Source organism: Schistocerca americana, chromosome 4 (genome assembly GCF_021461395.2).
Source record: "Schistocerca americana isolate TAMUIC-IGC-003095 chromosome 4, iqSchAmer2.1, whole genome shotgun sequence".
NCBI classification, from domain to species: Eukaryota; Metazoa; Arthropoda; class Insecta; order Orthoptera; family Acrididae; genus Schistocerca; species Schistocerca americana.
The window spans coordinates 239,315,457-239,339,460 of NC_060122.1; the positions used below are offsets into that span (position 1 = coordinate 239,315,457).

General features: G+C 41.2%; 1 protein-coding gene across 1 annotated transcript in view; it reads right to left on the reverse strand.

Moving 5' to 3' along the window:
• Positions 1-8,548: 8,548 nt before the first annotated feature.
• LOC124613210 (probable metabolite transport protein CsbC) overlaps positions 8,549-24,004 on the reverse strand; it is a 210,275-nt gene continuing 194,819 nt past the window's right edge. Inside the window, exons 11-12 of the mRNA XM_047141885.1 lie at positions 16,155-16,282; positions 8,549-9,673 (exon numbers count right to left, since the gene is read on the reverse strand). Of these exons, the coding sequence (XP_046997841.1) occupies positions 9,618-9,673; positions 16,155-16,282 (184 nt within the window). The 3' untranslated portion in view covers positions 8,549-9,617. The remainder of the gene's footprint in view (positions 9,674-16,154; positions 16,283-24,004) is intronic.

A 24,004-nucleotide genomic window follows, 5' to 3' on the forward strand; every position in this document is an offset into this window, starting at 1 on the left:
AGGTTTCCAGTCCACTTAAATGTTGGGATGGTTCCTCTGACAATGACACTGGTGATCCGCTTCCCCATGCGACCTCAATATCATCTTGTGTTCCATATATAATAACTTCACTGGTGACGAGACTTTAAAAAATCTGCTTTCCTTTCTTTTGCAAAAAAACAAACTTGATTTAGGCGTGTGTTGAATGGTGGCGCTTGAAACACTTATGCTCTCTCCTGCATTGAACACCCATGTCTGATGCACAAGAAACTGCCTCTGTTCGGCTTTACACCCTGATAAAAGTTTCTAATTTCACAATTTAGGTTAAGGAAATGTAGGTTTAAAGTCCTATCGTCACCTTCAAATGTACACTAGTGACGGAAATAGGTGAAAATCAGACGAATATCTCTTCCTTAGATACTTGTTCCTTGCTGCCGAACCACCAGAAAGAGTTGTGAGATTGATCGGCAAATCAGTGTCTTAGCCTTCAAATTTACAAAAATGAAGAAGAAGTTGGAAGAAGCTCTCAGGAAACTCATTTCTACAGGTTGAACTGCCGTAAGTCAGACGTAGCGAGGTTTGTAGCTTGTGCTTTCCAAGTGCACACCCAATGAGTTACAAACATAGAGTAAGACGTAATGGTGTCCAGATACCTCACAGTGGCAACTGTGGTTTCCTGGGAGGGTTTCCAGACGGTACTCACGCACCCACAAAACATCGCATAGCATATAAAACGTTTGTAACTAACAGAATTATCCAGCGTTTTTGACCAACTGGAATGCCAAAACAAACGTCCCTCATGCAGCTCTTTTTCCTCTGCTATAATCTGTACAAGGATACACGGTGTGGAACCACTTTGAACAGTTGCTGCCTCAGCTGAAGGTGCACAGTATGTGGCAAGAAGAAGGAATGCTGGCTAACCTTCATGTGGGCTTAGGTCTCTCTAATTTTATCTTCATATTCTTTTTGTGAGATATATATTGGAGCAATATATTGGTTGACTCTTCCAGGAAAGTACACTTTCAGAACTTTACCAGTAGACCATACCATGATGCAGCACACCTCTGATGCAGTGTCTGCCACTGCAGCTGGCTGAGCATCTCTATAATGATTTTGCACTAGCTAAAGAAATTGTAATGAAATACCGTCCTCTTCTTAGCATCTTTTCTATTTCCTCCAACAATCCTATCTGGTAGGATCCCAGAATGATGGGCAGTATCCAAATATTGGTTGAACAAGGATTTTGTAAGCTACCTCCTTTGTTGATAGCCTACATTTGCTAAGCATTCTTCCAGTGAATCTCACCCTGGCATCTAAGTTACCGCCGGCCGCGGTGGCCGAGCGGTTCTAGGCGCGCAGTCCGGAACCGTGCGACTGCTATGGTCGCAGGTTCGAATCCTGCCTCGGGCATGGATGTGCGTGATGTCCTTAGGTTAGTTAGGTTTAAGTAGTTCTAAGTTCTAGGGGACTGATGACCACAGCAGTTGAGTCCCATAGTGCTCAGAGCCATTTGAACCATTTTTGAATCTAAGTTACCTGTGATTAATTTTATGCAGTCGTTCCATTTTAAATCGCTCTGTACTCATATTCATAGAAACTTTATAGAAGTAAGTAATTCCAGAGATTGTTCTGCAATGGTGTAATCATACAGTAATGGGTCATTCTGCCTATATACATGCAGTATGATACATTTGTTTATGTTAGGGTCAGTTGGCACTACCTGCACCAAGTGTCGATCCTCTGAAAATCTTTCTGTATTTTGCTACAATTTCCTAGTGTGTGATTTCTCTGTATACAGCAACATCGTCCACGATAAGCTTCATGGAACCTTTGACGTTTTCTGCTAAATCATTTATGTATATTGTGAAAAGTAATGGCACTATAACTGATGTGCTGTATTCTATTTGCTAGAAACTCTCCCATCCAATCACACAGTTGATGTGATACGCCGTATGTTCGCCTTTTCTTCATTACACTGTATTGCAGAACTATATCAAATGCCTTCCTCAACACAACATCTACCTGCACACCTGTACGTACTGCTAGCTGGGTATTGTGGATGAACAAAGCACCCTGCTTTCACACGATCGTCGTTTTCAGAACATACGTTGATTCCTACAGAGGAGATTTTTCAGTCGCCAGACTGCAGATCTCTGTTTGTGAAGAAAAATTTAATCTTGCACCAAAATAAGCTTATCTCTTTTATTTATCAAAATTCACAAGCTCTTGAGTACAAAACACACGACACTACTGTTGTAGCGTAATTGTTCTACAACAGTAAAAAATATATAGAAGGCACATATATGAATACTACTGATATAACTTGCAGGTTAAGCTTAGTTTCGTCTTTGTGCCACACATTAAAAATACCAAAAATTGTTAATATAATTTCTTAAAACACAAATAAATTTGTTCAGTAACATCACAAAGCACACATGGCACTAGTGCTTATCTGACTTACAGTATAAATTATACTTGTCGATGAGGATTCGTCACAAATTTCGTTTCAGTTAGGCTAAAACAGACATCAAAGTCAGTCAAACACTATGCTAGGATATTAAGCTTATCTTGCAGTACAAAATGTTTGAAATCCTCTGCTAATAATGATAACTTACAGTGTCACACAGTGGAGACTACATGACACACAAATGAAATGATTTACGGACCGGTAATAATACAGATTCAAATAGATAAGAAATTAGGGTTGCTATACTTCCATCTATAGTATTAGCTTGATCTTTTGCTGATAATGCTAAATTACATTATTGCATAGTGGAGACATCGTACTTTTCTCCCATACATCACCATGTTATAGAAAAATTGTAACAAATTGCCCCATACATTTACTTCCTACAGCAAAATTTTAACAAACTGACCCTATACATTACCAGGTTAAAGCAAAATTTAAATAAATTGCTCTATACATCCTTATGTTACATTACAATTGTGACATTGTGACAAATTATCCCATACATTGCCATGTTACAACAAATTGTAGCAAATTTACCCACTCATCATGTTACATGACAATGTAACAAATTGCCCTACACATTGTGAATGCAGATTGGATATTATTGACATGCTGACAGTCACTGTTGCCCCAATCATTATGACTAGCAGTATCTCCCAGATACTATTGGGTGGATCAATCATGGTCAGTTGACATGGTGATTGCAATTATCTCTCAGTCATAGTGAATAATACAGTTAATCTATATATCAGTTTGAGGCAACAGTGGTCAGCTGACATTGGTCAGTGCCATTACCCTGGATATTATTGGGTAATGGTGGTCGATTGAGAGGGTGACTGCCATTACACTGGATAATATCCGGTGTGGCAATGATGGTCAGTGATTACCGTTACGCCAAATGCAAGATTTTGTTGAACAGTTACGTGCTGATACTGCATGTCCACAACTGGATCTCAAATTATAAGCTGACACCAAGAGCTAACAGTGTGTAAATGCCATAACCTGACGGTGGGTATCGTCAACTGGATCTTAAAACAGTATTTTAACACCAGAAGTTGACAGTGTGTATGTTACAATCTAACAGTGAGCGTCAGGTACTGAATCTCTGATGGTGTCCCAAGCATCAAACAAAATTATAACAAATTCTGAAATACTTCACAATTCTTATAACAGATTGTAACAAATAGCCTTTTACATCATGTCATCGATGTCCTCTCATGCAAAATTTTATCCTACTCCTGAACCTGGCTTCTATTCTTCTCACTCCATCTTCGACGTATAAATTGATCAAAAGGGGTGCCGTCTTACACATTTTTCAATCGAATCACTTCTTTCTTGGCCTTCATTCTTATTTATCCTCTCTTGAGCATTCTATATACTGGATATTTCCCTCTTTTCCTTTAGCTTACACCTAATTTTCCGATAATTGCGAACATCTTGCACTATTTTACGTTTTTCAATACTTTTTCTACGTTGACAAAATTATTTTCATTCATGTTATGGCCTACTTGAGAAGGATTAAAACTCTAGAACACTACTCTAGAACCGAACACGCTTGTATTTAGTAGATGATGTCTTTTATGGACCAACTGCAATTTCCTAAAACTCATACAACTAATCTAAGTCTCCCATTCGTCTCCCGTAATTTTAGTTTACATCTCATTTCACGAATCCTTTCTGGTAGCCCCAAGTGCTTATTTGTTGTGACACGTTCAAGATATTCTCCACTAGTCTTGTAATCGAATCCTATAGGGCTCTTTATCTTTGTTAAAGGTATTATACTGCATTTATCCAGAAGAGAGCATTCGTAATACGAAGAGAAAATATTATCAAACTCTTTCTGGTTCCCTTACACTTGTCCAACGATGATACTTTCATGGTGACAATATCATCGTTACTGAACAGTCTGATACGCTCCTGATCCCAGATGGTAAACCGTTTGTACATATTAACAGTATGAAAGGCTCTATTGCACTGTGCTGGGGTACACCTGATATTAGTTTCGTTTCTGTTGACCATTCGCCATCTAGGGCAATTTACTGGGTCCTGTCAGTCAAATATTCATCAAATCAATCACATATTTGAAAAACTGTTTCGGGTGATCGTATCTTGGTTTGTAGTCGACAATATGGTTCCGTGTGGAATGCTTTTCTGATGTCTGCCTCTTCACCTGCACCTCCCATTTGTAGATAAACAGTGCTACATAGTTTTTTCTCTTGAGGACTTTTATGTAAGTTCCTGCACCATTACTGTTATACTTTCGTGTGATCTACACCGAATAAAGTTAGCAATGCTTTAAAAGGATATTTACTCTGAATCCTTGCTGATTCTTTCATAGGAGTTTTTTTTTCACAGGGACTACAAAACTTTTCAGCTTAGAATTTCTTTTGGTGTCCAGCCAGACATCGTCCATGACACCTCCAAATGCAAAACCACATCAGATGATTCTATGCCTCTGCTGTTAACCTGTGTTATTACCTTTCCTCTGTGTTGCTCAAACAGCACTTCAATTTTATTATACTCAGTTTTCTGGCGTACTTCCTAACTTTCACTATTCTGTTCTACCACTTGTTCTTGAAGTTCATGCCCTCTAGAGACAAATTGTACTACTTAAAATAAAATTTAATGAGATACGTTTCATTAACACGAATTTCTTCTTAGACATCCCAGTTTAATGACCTAAAAAGTTCTTCTAAGATGGCTGGGAAGCAGTTCTGGTAATATAGTATCCTCTTTACATTTGGAATGACTCACTTTCCTAATGGAGCTGTAGCATTAACGTATATATTCTTAGTATACTGACATAACTTACCCAGTGCACTGTTTCTCAGTACCTGTAAGCATAGTATTCATGAAAAATGACTCCAAAGGTATACCAAAATGAATGGATGTTGCTGTTTTTATTCGTGTCCATCCTATAAATTTTTTCACAACATGTAAATCATTTTACTATATCTAATTCCAAAGCCATAGAACGACTTGAGAGAAATGATGCTGCGATCACAGTAGGTCGGTGTAGGTCACAGGAAAGTGAAACAGCAATGCTCCAGGAACTTTCATAGAAGTCCTTGGAAAAAAGCCGACGTAGTTCTCGCGAAATCTTTTTCGGTAAATTGAGAGTCCCGGTGTTTGAAGAGGACTGTGGAACTGTTATGCTAGCGTCAAAGCACATCTCCAAGTGCCTTTCCTTTCTACATACCTCGAACAGATTTTTATATTGTACCACTACTTCAGAAAAGTAGCCAACTTCATTATTAGTTATTTTTATCTCTATTTCATGTCCTGCTCTACACTAATTTTGAAATTCAGAATTTTCTCTTTGCTGTTAGTTACTGTGCTGTCTGTTATCTTAACTGATTCAGTGTTATGACTTCCTAACAAAACGTGCTGTTTTGTTTCCTTTCTTCTCTTATTCATCTCTACTGTTTTTCTTATCTAATATCCATTGTATCTTCTCTCATCCTTTCGAAGAAGTTTTTGAACAGTTTTGTTTAATTCAGCGCTAGCTTAAAATCCTTGCATAATAGATGCTTCGCTCCGTTTTAGATTTGTTTTGTCTTACTTCCTTTGTACCGACAACATATTGTACTTTTTGTCTGAGTACCTTTATTAACGGCTCCCTCTTTTTCAGGCACGGGTCTATAACGCTATTTTGCAAGATTCTTACCTAATAACTTCAATTCATTTGGTTTACTTCCTACTCTTAAATTTTTATAAATACATTCCTAACTTTTTGGTTGATGCATCTGCTTCTTCCACTCTGCATCTTACGAGTGTATGATCACTTGCAGCTGGAAAGCTTTTTCAGTCATGTACATTTTTTATGGTTTTATGATGTGCAAAGTTTCACTCTTAGCTCCATATGGCTGTTGGAAATATCTATTTACTTATTTTCTTCTTGAAGAGTGTGCTGAAGGCGAACGTGCTGTTTTTCGAAAATTCTAGTAGTGGAAATGTCTAACGTTGTAAGTGATACTTTTTCCAAAAAGCTTTTTCGGGGCTACTGCTTACTCAGTATTCTGTTGCATGTCCCTAGACTTGTTTCATGCAGAAAATGTTTCAAACATTCATCACTAGATGGGTTATGATGGTCTTCTACAAAATAGTGCTTCCCTCTGAAGCACTAAGTGCCATGTGTCAAGGTCTTTTCCTCTTAGCTGATGCACAGTTTGTATGGTGAGCTTTTATTATGTCAATAAAACATCTTTATGACGAAAGGATACAATGTAGATATCAAAAATAGCAACAACAAAAAAGTTGAAGAAGCGAACAGACAAATCAATGCAAGTACGAGATATATCATGAAAAGAGGAAATAAATAAAAATAGAATGGCTGTGTTTTTAATTATGTGTCTGTAAAGCGTGGGATGGTTTTATGGGATAACACGTAAGTTTTTGGTGAGTAAGCACAACTGTGGTTTAGCTGTTCTAGGGATTTTGCAATTGTAGAGAAGCCGAGAAAAGTAAGCATTGCCTTTGTTTGTCAAGATTTACACAAGATCTTTGAATCAGCTAAAGGTATGAAACCATTCCATATGATTCCATTGCATGCAAGATGCTGCTGAAACTTCGTTGTCGATGCAGGTGTGAAAGATCTTCAAATGCAGTATGATCGAAGTGTCTCATACTCATGTACCTCAAATAGGTATTAAAAATTCTTCCTGTTAAATAGAGGAATAAGAAAATATCAACACACTCAAACGAGGAAAGACCATGTTCGATGTATACTACGCCATGCTACACCGAAAGACCATGTTTATCAATTTCGTACTTTTGACGATGTTATCGTTTCTTCCTCAACAACAAAATAAATTACGCAGTTATCTTAGCAACATTTGATCCCAAGAATGAAGTTGTATAAGGAACTGAAGTCAATAATGAAATGTCTGTTCCCCTTGAATTTAACTTTGTTATTCTCTTGTAAAAAGCTTTGAAGGATATGAGAAATGATTTTTATCGACTACAGTTCTATTCTGCTAGTTAAAGCATTAGTGATGTATTTATGTACTTGTGTTATTATAAATAAAATAAAATGCCTCAGTATTAATTTCTCTTAAAACAAAAACTATTTTAGTGACACAAAAAGCTAGTTTCTTGGTTTTGTACCTAGTGGTTTGTTAATAAATTACTTATTTCCTAATTTGTCTCAGTATTTCTTTCAACGATGAGGTGAGCATCGTAATTCTGCAGTATCAGAATACCTCCTTAAATTTTTTTCTGAATACAGGTAAGTTATGTATAGAAAGAAATACGTCTTTTTATTTTCCTGACGAATCTGAGATTTGGCAATAGTTTCCCACTGAGGTATTGTTCTTCCTTTTTTGTTCAAATTTGGCATTACAGCACTAAATTATCACTTTATGGCAAAATATCCTATCACTTATCTTCTATAATTCTTTGTAGAGATTTTCTACCTCGTCATCAGAAAGTGACTGTGGTGGTACATATTTCTGAATGGTTCCCATGGAATATCATTCATTTACTTTGAAACTAGTCTTACTATTTTGCCTGATATTAAATCTGCAGTAGTAATATTAGTTTTAGTTTTCTTATTGGCGTTAAAGTCTACAAAAGAATTTCCTCTCTGCTCGCTTCCTCCATAGTAAAACATATGATCTGATATTAACTTTATGTAGCCTTTATTCCTTTGCTTCACTTCAGATAATCGTGTATTATAACTGATTGTATAAAGATAGTTGATATAAAGACAATTGATGTGTAGGGTGACAGTGAAATCATAGATTATACAATAATAAATGGTATAAATACAGATGGTGTAAAGATGTTGTAAAAACGCTTTGTGTAGATCTTGCAAATGTTATTCGAAGAAGCCATAGCATATAAATTAAATCGTTATTGAGTTATGAAAATTTGTATCGAGAGTTACTGTTAGGTAAGTATGTGCACATTAAGAGACACAGGTGTTGATATATTATGACGTGTGGAGGTAGGGATGTAGAGTAGACGAACATCATCGAGCGCACAGGTAGCTTATATTTGACTCACAGACCGTACAGAAAGGAAATGCTTTCTGACGAAAAGAAACAACATAAAATATTTTAAGTTACTCACCGGTGTTACCTCTCCATATAACTGACGTAGCTAAAAGGTTAAATAAATATTTGCTTCAATGTGAGAGGTAGCGTATCGTATGTAATAACTGAAAACTCACCATTAAGCACATTGGACAAAATGTGTCGAACTTCATACTGCGTTCAGGAGACTGCAATTGAGATGGAACGAAATTTAGCTGGTGGAAATTGGTCGGGGTTTGTAGACTGGTGTTTAAAATAATCGACAGATCGGCAGTTCGAGATACCCGTCTCGTTTGCCACGTGTCAAAAGACGTGGAATGTCTGTGGTGATGGACTGCTGGATGGGAAGGATTACTTCCAGGTACGTCAACTATCATGGTGTGGAACTCGTAGTGTTGTAAGTATACATGCTCTGAATAAGAGCCTAAGTTTGAAATTTGACCTAAGGAGTTAAACTTGCCATCCATTTTTATTATTTTGTTGTAAACAAATTGATTTTCTTAAGTCAGATTTCGAATTTGTGCGTTTGTTCAGAGCACATCTTACAGTTAGTATGCTATATTACCAAGCAGACGGAATTTATGAGCCAAGACACTATTCGACATCTTAATGTTTTACCGTGAGTGTGTGTTTGCTCATTCCAATGTTTTTGTTCAAGCCAGAATTTTCAATTATCGTATCAGCTTGTCATTTGATACGATTCGGATTTTCTGACTCGCTTTTAGTCGATTGTTATAGCTATCAGCAAATTATTAGTTTCCTACAACGGTCAAGTAATACCTAAAACACATTTTATTCACATCTGAATACGGTGCTACATCTTATTCACCTTTGAGGAAAGAGTATTTTCATTCTTTCTGAGCAAAGTTATTGCTCAGACAAAGATAGATGTAAGGCTTGACATTTAATGTAAGCGTAATTTAAAGTGCTGAATCATATCCAGTCCATCAGAGAAATGGAAAATCAGTGACGATGATCTGTGATTTTCGGCGTGTTTCCTGTTCTTGGACATGTGGCTGCATTGTTGAATATTCTAGTTTCACAATAAATTACGTGTCGACGACATTTAATACTCGAGGAATATCTCAAAGCAGCGGCATCAAGAGGATATTGCACTACATCCGCTGCAGTCCTTAGGCCAAGGCTCGACCCTTGGTGGATGGCAACAGTATACTCAGCAGTCCAGCTCCTGTAGAGGAAAAATAGGCCATAATAAAGTACAAACATTCTAATTTGAAACTTCATTAAGAAGACGATATAAGGTCTGTCTAAAAAGTATCCGACCTTTGATTTTCCCGAGCAAAATAAAGACGAGGTGCTTCTCGAAGCGAAACAATTTGTAAGATTCAGCAGGTGTTTGGAGAAGATGCGATGGGTGTAACACAAATTAAGAAGTGGTTCAACCGATTCAAAAATGGCCGCACATCAGCGGAGAGTGACCAGCGTTCTGGCAGGCCCCAAACTGCTCGGAGTGCAGCTGTTGCTGAGAGGATGCAAAATTTGGTGATGGCAGATCGTCGTTTGACCGTGAGGGAGATTGCCCAAGAGGTTGGTATGAGTAAAGATTCTGCACGTGCAATTTTGCGTGATGATTTGAACATGCACCGAGTGGCTGTGAAATTCGTGCCCAAGTTGTTGTCACCGGAACAAAAAGGCATCCGTTTTGACGTTGCACAGGACCTTCTGGTCACCACCAACACTGATCCTGGGTCTCTGAACACCGTGATAACTGGAAATGAGTCATGAGTGTACGGGTACGACCCAGAAACAAACGGACAGTCGTCGCAATGAAAGCATCCCGAGTCTCCAAGGCCGAAGAAAGCGCAGCAGGTGTGAAGCAAAATGAAGGTGATACTGACTGTCTTCTTTGATGTCCGCGCATCACTAATACGCACTGGAAGGACAAACAGTGACAAAGGAGTACTATGAAGATGTTCTCCGGCGACTCAATGACACAATTCAGCACAAAAGACCAGACATGTGGAGGCGAAAAACTGGCAACTGCATCACGACAACGCTCCCGCACATTCATCCCACTTGATCCAAAATTTCTTGGCCAAACATGGAATTACAGCCGTTCGCCAACCTCCCTACTCTCCAGACATGGCTCATTGCGACTTCTGGTTGTTTCCAAAATTGAAGACGCCACTGATAGGATCCCGTTTTGCGAGAAGAGAAGAGATAATGTGGGACACGGCGACGGAGCTGAACACAATTCCAAAAGAAGACTTCCCGAGGTGTTCAACTGTGTGTGAGATCTTATGGGACTTAACTGCTAAGGTCATCAGTCCCTAAGCTTACACACTACTTAACCTAAATTATTCTAAGGACAAACACACACACCCATGCCCGAGGGAGGACTCGAACCTCCGCTGGGATCCCGAGGTGTTTCCAGCAGTGGAAGGATCGGTGGGCTAAGTGTGTGCAAGCACAAGGGGTCTACTCTGGAGGGGATTAGGGTCCCAACCCCGTCAGGTATTGGAAATATTTTTTTTCTGGCCAAAGGTCGGATACTTTTTAGACAGGCCACGTACCTACTGTGACGGCACAATTTTTGTGGGTTACTTGCTAGGGTGAACCACTGTCTCAGCTGTTTAGGTCCACTGAAGAAACATTAGGCTGTTGGTAGGTAAACGACAATTTACAGACTACAACGCTGTTTTATAATAGCCCGCCAGACAGTCCATTTTTCAAAGGTGTAGAGCTGGTGAATAGCCTGACGTGCCTACCGGCAAAGTTGGATTGAAGATAGTCTCCCTTCACTATGCCAGGCATTGTTGCTCACACGGCAAGTCGGAATCTTAAATGATACGGCTAAAATGATATTTCCTGCATACGCAGTACACGAACAATATGGACACTGCTATGTTCAAAGAATTGCATAACGGGGAAAAATCAATCAAAGTAGAGACATTACCTCATCTGAATTATGCAGCTCATTAGTTGGACCGTGGGCGACTGAAAATAGTAGATTTTGTCATTTTACTGTTGATGTTTGGCAGTATATAGGGTGTCCATAAGCAAAGTTACAGTTTCAAAAACGCTGTAGAAAGAGAATCACTACCCATAATGACATCAAATTTGAACAACTTCTTATTGATAGAGGGGAAACGTAATGGAACAAAAAATGTAACGAAAATCTGATCAGTCGATGGCGCTGCCAACGTCAGAATATGCACAACAACGGACGCGCGGCCCACGGTTGTTCCTCAGTTTGCGTCCGAGAGGTTCAACATGGCTGTCCCAACGAAGTTCGCCCCCTGCTGGTAAAGCTCTTTTACAAGAACGGCGACTGTGCGCCAATAGCCCTGCAGTGGTTCCGGGCACTCATTGGTAAGGCGCTGTCCAATGTCTGCTATTGGTGTGGAGAAAATGAGTACAAAATTAGAAAAGAGAGATTCTTTTGACGTGCTGTGTAGCAAAGGAAGGAATGTAGTCTGTGGAAGATGTGACCACAGCATTGCAGGAGGGGACAAGTGGCGGTGAGTAAATATGCATTGCGCGGGGAACTGTACGAACGTTGGACATGCCTGCGAGCACAGTGCACAAAACCCTACGAAATGTTCTGGATTGCTATCCATACAAAATCACCCGTTCTCAAGAGTTGGCCGGCCGCTGTGACCGAGCGGTTCCAGGCGCTTCAGCCTGGACCAGCGCTGCTGCTACGGTCGCAGGTTCGAATCCTGCGTCGGGCATGGATGTGTGTGATGTCCTTACGTTAGTTAGGTTTAGTAGTCCTAAGTCTAGGGGACTGATGACCTCAGATGTTAAGTCCTATAGTGCTTAGAGCCATTTTTTTCTCAAGAGTTGCTTCTTGCCGACCTGCCAGCAAGACCAACGTTCGCTCTGGAATTTCTTTCTCGGACAAGTTCACAATGAATGGTCATAGGACATTCTTTGGGCGGACGTAGCCCAGTTCCATCTCCAAGAACATATCAATATGCAGAATTGTAGAATATTGCAAGGGAAAATCCGCACGCACATCAGCCGATACAGCTTCATTCTCCAAAGTTGACTGTATGATGAGGACTGAAGACGTCGTTTACCGTAGGTCCGTATTTTTTCGAGGAGATGAGACCTGCGGGTCCTGTTATCTTTACTATCACCAGTAAACGCTGGGAGAATCTTTTGCTCACCAAAGTCATTCCATGCCTTCAACAGCGTGGATGTGTGGGTGGGATCATTTTTTTGCAAGAAGGTGCTCCTTTTTCTCGATTTCAGCTTGTGGAGGGAAACGGTGGACAGCATATTGAACATGTTTTGCGCCCGTCTCACGACAATTAGAAAGTGATGTCATTTTGCTTTTTATGCGGTTTTTGGTCCCTGGAAATTAAAAACCGACTTTTCCCATCCGATGTAGTACGACATCACCGTGGTGGATGGACTTACCTAATTAACACAGCTGCTGACTGGCGAACTTGTACAGCCATGCATATTGAACAGTATGGATGGCGTAATGTGTAGCTCAAACCATAGCTGTGGTACCGTGATTCATCTACCAATTGTAGCCGACCCAATTTACGTTAAGACGCTTACAGCGTCATCTATTGGTAAGATTTTAGTTAGATTTCCTCCGTCAATAACGCTCTATTCAAATTTCTCGCCATTTTGAGCAGTGGTTCTCTTTCTAAAGCGTTTTGAAACTGGAACTTTAATTATGAACAACAGGTATCTACGGAGCGCCCGCATCTCGTGGTCGTGCGGTAGCGTTCTCGCTTCCCACGCCCGGGTTCCCGGCTTCGATTCCCGGCGGGGTCAGGGATTTTCTCTGCCTCGTGATGGGTGGGTGTTGTGTGATGTGTCCTTAGGTTAGTTAGGTTTAAGTAGTTCTAAGTTCTAGGGGACTGATGACCATAGATGTTAAGTCCCATAGTGCTCAGAGCCATTTGAGCCATCTACGGAGCAGGAGGCTCACGTTATATGTACCAGAGATACAACACTACCTCGTTGTCTACTTGCAGAGGCAAGTTCGGTGGTGACGGGAAGGCCAGAGAGAGGACGTTACTAACCAGCTAATATAGCTGCTTAATACTTTCGAGGTGGTGCAGTGGTTAGGACACTGGGCTCGCATTCGGGAGGACGACGGTTCAAACCTGCTTCCAGCCATCCTGGCTTAGATTTTCCGTGATTTCTTTAAATCTATCTGGGCACATGCCAGGATGGTTCGGCCAACTTCCTTTCCTTTCCTTCCCTAATCCGATGGGACTGATTACCTCGCTGTTTTGTCTGCTCCCCCAACTCAACCAACCAACTTTCAATCTTAGGCCTGCTTGACGGTATGTTCCACTGATGGTTCAATAAATGAACTTTCGTCATCTGAAGTTTTTACGTAATGCTTCCCCTCACCAGGCCTCATTTTGGGTGGATAAAGATAATTCATCATATTCTAAACTAGAAAAGTATATATGACCGGATAATACTGATTTTTATTACTTTCAGTCTTAGGACCACTTGAGGTTATGTTACTGATGGTACAGAGATAGGAACGCTGCAACATTTACCAATCGGAACTATGGAGCTAGAGTTCACTAAAACGTTTTCTGATCGTAATCAGCTACTAAATAATACGAAGAGCTAACTCCAAGATAAGATGTATGATACTTTTATCCACTGACATCACATTTCCCAACACCAACACAAAAAACTTACTAAAATTACGCGTTTCTTAGAGATCTTTATTGTGGAGCATCACTGAAACTTTGTGTTTTTTTACTCTTTCATTTCACTTCATTTTATTCAAAAATGGCTTTGAGCACCATGGGACTTAACATCTGAGGTCATCAGTCCCCTAGAACGTAGAACTCCTTACACCTAAATAGCCTAAGGACATCACACACATCCATGCCCGAGGCAGGATTCGAACCTGCGACCGTAGCGGTCACGCGGTTAAAGACTGAAGCACCTAGAACCGCTCGGTCACAAAGGCCGGCTACATTTCAGGATGCCTAGCATCCCATCTTCAAATGTTTACATTTATTTCCGTGCGGTGAACATCCTTTCTTTTGTAATGGCGTTGCAGAATTTTGCAATGGATGGTCGTAAGTAGAGAAAGAATGTTCATGACGCGTATATAAATACAAAAGCGTGAAGACGTTGTAAGCACAAATTGAATGTACTCTCAAAAAAGCATGTACTGAGTCATAATTTGTTAGCGTGGCGCGTTGGGAAAAGGGTGGTAAGCTCCTATGGGACCTAGGCTTACACACTACTTAATCTAACTTACGTTAAGAACAACACACACACCCATGGCCGAGGGAGGACTCTAACCTCAGATCGGGAAAAGGGTATCATTCATATCAGTGCCTTATCCCACAAACATATATATATATATATATATATATATATATATATGTGTGTGTGTGTGTGTGTGTGTGTGTGTGTGTGTGTGTGTGTGGGTATTTAAAAAAGTGTCACATGTGTTTAGAGGAGGTAGTATTGGTCAAAAATAGAAGAAAAGTTCCTAAAAAGATACGTCTGGAAACCAATACTGTTGGGATATGGGCCACTGAAGACCTGCAGGTCACAACCTGCATCTTATTTGTAGATAAGGCAGGATTCACAATATATGGAACAGTGAATTACGACAATATGCACATGTGGACAGATGGAAGCCCCGAGAAGTCACGGAGGTGAGTCATCAGGATCATTTCAGTATCGGTGTATGAGTAGGAGTTGCCGCTCACAGATCAGTACGGCCAAACACTTTGCCAAATAGATTTATATTTGCTGACTACCGTATATTTCTAGGCTAAGAATAACCAGCTCTGTTGAAGAACGTTGCCCTTGCAGAAGGACGTCAACTGTGGTTTATGCATGACGTGACACCACCCCATTTTCTACTGATCGTGCTGTAGTACCTCACAGCAACGTTTCATGGGTGGTGGATTGGTCGAGGAGCTCCGGCAGAGTGAGCTTTCTGTTCACCGGATGTGAATTCGTTATGTTTCTCTCTATGGGGTCATTTAAAAGGATTCATGTATGGTCAACACGTGGACTGTGAGCAAACGTTACAGGGGTGTGTGACCAATGCGTATGACTCGATTTGAATGCGGCTAGGTGTATTTGAAAGAGTGCATCCTTCAATGAAAAGGAGGGCTGAAGGATTTTTCAAATTTCATGGTAACAACATGGACCACTGTATATAGTGATCGTTTCCATGCAACAAACAAATGGGAATGATATTAAACGCTGGCTCATACTTTAACGGGTATTGGTTTCCGAACACAGCATTATAGAAACTTTTATTGTTCAAATGGTTCAAATGGCTCTGAGCACTATGGGACTCAACTGCTGAGGTCATTAGTCCCCTAGAACTTAGAACTAGTTAAACCTAACTAACCTAAGGACATCACAAACATCCATGCCCGAGGCAGGATTCGAACCTGCGACCGTAGCGGTCTTGCGGTTCCAGACTGCAGCGCCTTTAACCGCACGGCCACTTCGGCCGGCAAACTTTTATTGTAGTTTTCATCAATACTACCTGTGGCAGGAACATGTGACTGCATTTTCTTAAACACCATGTATGGCGAATACTGTCACGAGCTGGACAGTGATCACCGTCTGCAGTCAAATGCATATAACTGATAACACAAAAAGTATTACTACTGGGCTACTAGTAGATCTTGAGACAGATAAAAAGTTTTTAGTCTACAGGACCTTGCCTTCCTTACCTAAGTTGCAAGCGGTGACGACATAGAAAGGAGTCTCACATCCGACCGCCATGAGGACAGGGTAGATGAGATTCCCAAAAAGCGCTGCTATGAAGCCGCACATCATGGTCAGAGACATCGCCATAGTCCTGGAACAGAAAACTTTGTCAGGGGCGGAGCACATATCCAACTATGACAAATTACCAGTGTACAGAACTAAATTACAATGCAGGTTCACTGTCTGCTGTCGATCAAAGACAAACGTGTTACCTGCCCAAACTTCATTTATACTTCAGCAGTATGCAAAAGTTGAGAGCGAAAGTAACTTTCGCATGATGTAGCACAGCCAAGTAACATACCTCGACCAAACATGGACCACACATAGAAAAACTGCTGCAATGTAATTCAGAATGTGACTAAAGGCATTACACAATGAGACGAACAGATATGACACTTTTATTCAAAGACAATAATTACACTGAAGTCACCTCGATTTATGATGGTCCCCCGTACAATACAACAGGCGAGACGTGGTTCATAATAGGATGTGTGATGGTCACAATTGACAATGGATACTCGGGGACGCGCTCCCATGCTGGCCACAAGGTTGGTAAGGGATTCTTGTGGTAGAGCGTCCCGTTCCTCCACCAGTGCGGTTGATAATTGCTGGATGGTCGTTGGTACACGTGGACGTGTTGCAATACGTCTCCCTAAAGTAGCTCACATGTGCTTTGAGGGAATATGCATACCACTCCATTCGTCGACTATCCTCTAGTTCCAAGAGCTTCACTGCCTGCGCTCTTCGATGCGATCGCACATTGTCTTCCATAAAAATAAAGTTAGGGCCAAACGCATCCCTGAAAAGGTGCACAAGGGAAGGAGTACTGTCTGACAGTAACGTTGACCAGTGAGTCTAGCTTGTTCAAAGATCTGCAATTAAGCAAACCAATCCATCATTATACCTCGCCGCACCATAACACCAGGAGCACCAAAACCATCATGTTCGACGTGATTTTGGACGTACCTTCATATGGACAGGGGCGGGAAGACGTAATGGACCCAGGTCCAATGTCGAATGTGATCGTTTTGGTGGTACATGCGTTATGGTGTGGATAATCATAATCTTACGTGGACGACTGACGTCCTTTACTTTGAACACGGCACAACACCAGTCAAAGTTATTGTGACACTGTACTCCTTCCCCATATGCTTTTTCGGGGTACATTCGGCCCTGACTTCATTTTTATGGTTGACCTTGCGTTATCGCATTCAGTGATCCAAGTGAAGGAGTTCTTAGAACGAGAGGATATTGGTCGAATAAAATGACCTGCCCATTCTCCCGACTTAAATCCCACCGAGGACGTGTGGAATGCGTTGGGAAGACGCACTGCAGCACGTCCACATGCGCCAACGGCCATTCAGTGGTTGTCAACCGTGCAAGCGGAGGAATGGAACGCCCCACCACCAAGAACTCCCTGAAAACCTTGTGGCTAGCGTGGGGACACGTTACTGAGTATGCACTGCCGTCCGTGGTGATCGCACACCGCATTAAAGATCATATCCCTCTTTTTGTAATGTCCGCGGTACCATTGTAAATCTTGGTGACTTCAGAGTAATTATTATCTTTCAATAAAAGTGTCATTTCTGTTCGTTCACTGCGTATATCTCTCAGTTAACTTTGCACTACACTGCAGCAGTATGGTACAAGTTCCATCTAGCTACACTATGTGATCAAAAGTATCCGTACACCGTCAAAAACAAACTTTTTTTCATATTAGAGGCGTTGTGCTGCCACCTACTGCGAGGTACTCCATATCAGCGACCTCGGTTGTCATTAGACATCGCGAGAGAGCTGAATGGGGCGCTCTGCGGAACTCACGCACTTCGAACCTGGTTAGGTGACTGGGTGTCACTTGTGTCATACATCTGTAAGCGGGGTTTCCACACTCCTAAACATCCCTATGTCCACTGTTTCCGATGTGATAGTGAAAGGGAAACGTGGAGGGACACTTACAGTACAAAAGTGTACAGGCCGACCTCGTCTGTTGACTGACAGAGACCGCTGACTGTTGAAGAGGGTCGTAATGTGTAATAGGCAGACATCTATCCAGACCATCGCACAGGAGTTCCAAACTGTATCAGGATCCACTGCAAGTACTACGACAGTTAGGCGGGAGGTGAGAAAACTTGGATTTCATGGTCGAGTGGCTGCTCATAAAGGAGCGTAAACATTGGACGACTGAACAGTGGAAAAACGTTGTGGAGTGACGAATCACGGAACACAATGTGTTCAGACGCAGTGGTGTTATGGTGTGGTCGTGTTTTTCATGGAGGGGGCTTGCACTCCTTGTTTTCCGTGGCACTATCACAGCACAGGCCTACATTGCTGTTTTAAGAATCTTTTTGACGCCCGTTGTTGAAGAGCAATTCGGGGATGGCGATTTCATCTTTCAACACGATCTAGCACCTGTTCATAATGCATGGACTGTGGCGGAGTGGTTAATGGACTGGCCTGCACAGAGTCCTGACCTGAATCCTATAGCGCACCTTTGGGATGTTTTGGAACGCCGACTTCGTGCCAGGTCACCGACCGACATAGATACCTCTCCTCAGTGCAGCTCTCTGTGAAGAATGGGCCGCCTTTCCCCAAGAAACTTTCCAGCACCTGATTGAACGTATACCTGCGAGAGTGGAAGCTGTCATCAAGGCTAAGTGTGGGCCAACACCATATTGAATTCCAGCATTACCAATGGAGGGCGCCACAAACTTGTAAGTCATTTTCAGCCAGGTGTCCGGATACTTTGATCAGATATTGTATATTACTTTGCAGAGACACATCATGAGAAAATTACTTTCGTCCTTACGTTTTACACGCCATTGTATATGCTCCACACAAATTCTTTCAGAAACGACGTCGTAACGTTTAAATTAATATTACATGTTAACATGTTCCTCTTCAAAAAAAAAAAACTTTTCTTGCCGTTGAGAGACTCATTTTATATTATTCCTACTTCTGTCATGATCAGTTACTTTGCTGCGCAAGTAGGAAAACTCGTCTATATCCTTTTCAGCATCTTATTCCCTAATTCATTTCCCTCAGCACCCTCTAATTTCATTCGACTATGTTCTATTACCCTCGATTTACTTTTGTTGGTGTTCATCTTATAACCTCTTTCCAGAACACTATCTGTTCCGTTTAACTGCCCTCCCAAGTCCTTAGCTGCCTCTGATCGAACTACAATGTTATCGGAAAACGTCAAAATTTTTGTTTCTTCTCCCTTACTCCCTTAGGAAATTCTCCTCAACTTCCTGTACTGCACGGTCTTCCCTTCTCAGCTGCTATCTTCCTTTCTTATGCTTCGATTCTTAAAACTACATTCTGGTTTCTGCATTAGTTGCAGATAACTTATCGTTTTCCGTATTTCATCGCTGTTCGTTTTGGAAAATTTGACTGTAGACAAAAGTGACAAATGTTTTTCTCTGTATCTACAATCACTATAGAAGTGGTTTCGTGTTTCTCGAATTTATTTTCTGAGAGAAGAGAGAGGTTCATTGATGCTTTGTATGTTCCTAACTTTCTCGGAAACCCAAACTGAATGGCTTTTACCAGCCGTTCCATTCATATGTAGATAATTAGTGTTAGTATTTTGCATTCATGAGTTATTAAAGTTGATGGTTCTGTGGTATTCAAATATGCTATCAGTAGACTTCTTTGGTACGGAATTGATTATATTCTTCTTGAACCACGAAGGTATCACGCCTGTGTTACATATCCTACATATCAGGAGGAACAGTTTTGTCCTGAAAGGTTCTCCCAGGGTTCTTAATAGTTTTTCCCCTGTGTTATCTTCATACACTTCCTCTTCCCTTTCCATAAAGCTGTCGTCTAACTTCTTTCTTTGTATTTGTCGTCTATGAAGTACTTCCACCTTTCAACCCTCCCTTCTTTGCTACCTATTGACTTATAATCCGAGCTATTGATATCCACAGAGCTACTCCAACTTTATGCAAAAATTTATTTAATTTTGCTACAAATGACATTATAAATATTTCGTATAGTCATGCATGCTTCTACAACTTTCCCTTTCTTCTCTCTAACTATTCCTGCCTAGCAATTTTGTACTTAGTCAACCTCCTCTTTTAGATACCTGTATTTTCATTCGGTTGCTTTGTATGCTGATCTTTTATATTTCTGCTTTCTTCAAATGAATTTAATGTCTTGCTCGTTACCCAAATATTCCTACTTGGCTTTTTTACCCAGTTGTTCCTCTGCTGCCTTCACTAGTTCATTTCTTAAAGCTACATAGTAATCATTATTGCACGAGGGTCTTTCTAAAAGCAAAGAATATTTTAATCCCTCCACTGCCGTGTATTAGATCTTGCTAATCGTTGATGGCAGTATGTCGCTAACAGCGGGCAGGAATTGTCGTTTACTGTTTTTTGGTGCGTGTGTGAAATGTGTTATGAAATTAACGATTCTGCCAAGTTTGAGGTAGGTTGTTTAATCCGGCTTCTGAATACAAAAATGTTTGCCCTATTGAAACTTACAGCGATATAACCAAAGTTTATGGAAATATGATCAATGAAGCTTCATTTCGAAAATGGTCTATCATGTTTAATGGTGGACGAACGAACGTTCATGACAATGAAGGACCAAGCCGACTGACGAACTCAAATCAAGGACGGAGCAATAAACTCATTTTTACTGTCTACCAGACATTTGTTTCCAATAAAAGTCCAAAAAGGAAGTGTCAATCAATGGAATGGCATCATTCACAATCCGCCCCGCCCCCTCCCTAACAAATATGTTAAAATTCTGGTGGGCCTCCTTATGGAGAGGTCGGCGTGTATGACACTCATGCTGAGGGTCCATGTTCAATACCCGTTACTGCCAGGGACTTTTTCCTTGGTGGGAGGACGTGAATGGGGTGCCCTCAGTTTCGTAATGCCAGCTGAGGAGCTACTTGACTGAGAGGTAGCAGCTGCAAGGTCTGAAAAGTCGACAACGGCCGGAAGAGCGGTGTGCTGACCCCAGGCCCCTCCGAACCACATCCGCATAACACCGAGGCCAGTTGACACCAAGCGGTCTTCAGATAACTGAGTTTATTTCATTTTATGTTTTTAAATAATTTTGAGTACCAGAGTGGTTGTGGTCACAGTGCTTTGAGATCTAAAGGGCGTCCTGTGCCTAGAGGAGAGATGACAAATACAGCGGCCTACTGTCAGATCCTTCACCGACAACGTCGAGTCGTGCCGTCCAAAGCTAACGGCGTTGTCCAGCAGCATTGTACTTCTTCATGATAACACTCGCTCATATTCTCGTGCGTTGACAAAGGATTTTCTTCAGCAGCTTAAATGGAAGGTCTTTGAACATCCGCCTTATAGCCTGGAGTTGATTACTCTATTTTTCTCAAATTTGAGGAGTTTTTGAGGCGGAAAGTACTATGAAATTAACAATAAGGTGGAAGAAGACTTTAGTGATTGGTTTGACAACCTGATGGCAACTCGGTATGTAGAAGGCTTAGAAAAGATTGTGAAGTTTTGCAACAAATGCTTAAATCTGAAGGACGACTACGCAGAAAAATAAGAGGCCGCACCGAAAAGTAATTCCTCCGAATTTTTTTATGTGAAAACACATCATGCTTTTTAAACAAAATACACGCTGTTAACATTCCACATCTGTATTCTTCACGTCCACATATTTATTTATGAACATAGTCACCCTGGCGACGAACATTTCTCCCAACGATACACCATTCTGTTGATACCGTTACTATAGAATGTCTGATTTTGTGGACAGTCACAACCTCACCTCCGCTTGTACCGCTTCATCACCATCAAAGTGAAGTCCTCTAACGTATTCTTTAAGGAAACAAATGAGAATGGAGAGCACCAAGTCGGGGCTCTGTGGAAGATCGTGTATTGTGTGTACTGAACTGGAGGCTTCGTCCCGCCGTAGCACGCAGTGATTCACAACCTCACAACAGGACACAGCAGTCCACAAACCCGACCGCCGCCCCACACCGAACCCAGGGTTATTGAGTGTTCGGTAAGCCAGTGGATCCCCCCCCCCCCCCCCCCCCCCCCGTTCCCCCGGGAACGTCTCATACCAGACGAGTGTAACCTCAAATGTTTGCGTGCTAGAGTAATTATGGTGTACACGTACGTGGAGACAGTGTTTGAGCAGCAATCGCCGACATACTGTAACTGAGGCGGAATAAGGGGAACCAGCCCGCATTCGCCGGGGCAGATGGAAACCGCCTTAAAGACCATCCACAGGCTGGCCCACACACCGGACCTCGACATTCATCCGCTAGGCGGATTCGTGCCAGGGACCGGCACGCCTTCCCGCTCGGGAAGCAGCGCGTAAGATCGCGTGTCTAGTAGGGTGGGCTGTATGGAAGATGATCGATGGCAGTGAACACAAGGGGTCTGATTGCTGCAAATGTCAAAGCTCTCGTGTGTGGTCTGGTACTGTCGTGCTGAAGAAGATTTGCTCCATGTGTTGACGGACTCTTGGAATTCGTGGTTTCAGTTTCCTGAGGGTCCCGTAGTACCTTGTGGAATATATGGTGGTGCCTTTAGATATGAATTCCAAAAGCATCACACCTAGAGCATCTCAGAATACTGTGAGAATGACTTCAGTTGCTGGTGGCGTGCTCTTGAACTTCTTTGGTGTGATGGTTTCACGGTCTGTCCCACATGTTGAGGTTATCACAGCAGTTTTCTTCATTACGAGTACGAACAACACTATGCCCTACGTTACTGATGTCGATGCAATCGTCGCTGTGCACGGCTTTAATTTTTCTATCAATTTTAGTTGGATGCACGTTTTCTGCGGCTAGAAACCCGATTAAATGACGCATTATCTCATGCACCGACATAGTTATGTTACTCACCGCGATATTACACGCTACAGTCCCGAGCCGTCTGGCGGTAGAGGGTTGAAATCTCCGCCAGTGGGGCGGAAAAGTCGAGGAACTAAAATGCACGACTTGTTATACCTCATCCGATGTTGAGAACAGAATAGAGTATTTGCAGGCATTATTTCTCAGCACGCCCTCATAGCTAAGATATCAAAACATGTTATTAACCTGCTCATATAATATAAAGCCATCTGCACATGGGTCGTGCACTCTAACGTTGAGAGTACGAAGTTTCTGGCGTCATAGGGTGGAAAAAGACATTGGGGAGTCTTTCTGAACGTACAGGGCAATATCCAGTATGTCAGATATTCATCTCTTTTTCCAACTAACTGCTTAGTACACATTATCAATACTAGGCATAAGTACAATATAAATAATGATTTAAAATCACTTACTCTTGGCCAGAAAGGAGTCCAGTATTCAGCAACGCATATTTTCAATAAATTACGAGCAACCATTAAGAGTTTAGTTTCAGACAAGGCACAATTTAAACATAATTTAAAAGAATTTTTGGTGGCCAACTCTTTCAGTTCCATCCATGAGTTTCCCAACAAGTGCAGTAGACCATTTCAATGAAAATTTATTGTACTTTAATTTTTGACAATACTTGGTTGTAACAGCCAAGTAACTACATACTGTGTGAATGATGGATGTATGGAAAGAAGATGTAAGTCTTAAGTCTGTAAATAGTGGAAGTTTAATTTTAAATCTTGTACATAATCTGACTGTTCTTAACTGAGGATCACTGAAATGAATCATTTACTTTAATTTTTGACAATACTTGGTCGTAATAGTCAAGAAACTAGCAAATGTCTGAATCATGGATTTAATGAAAGCAGATGTATTAAACCTGTAAATATTAGAAGTTCAAATTTAATTCATGTACATAATTTTGCTGTTTATTGACTGAGGATCATTAAAATCAATGAAACTCAAATTTTTCTA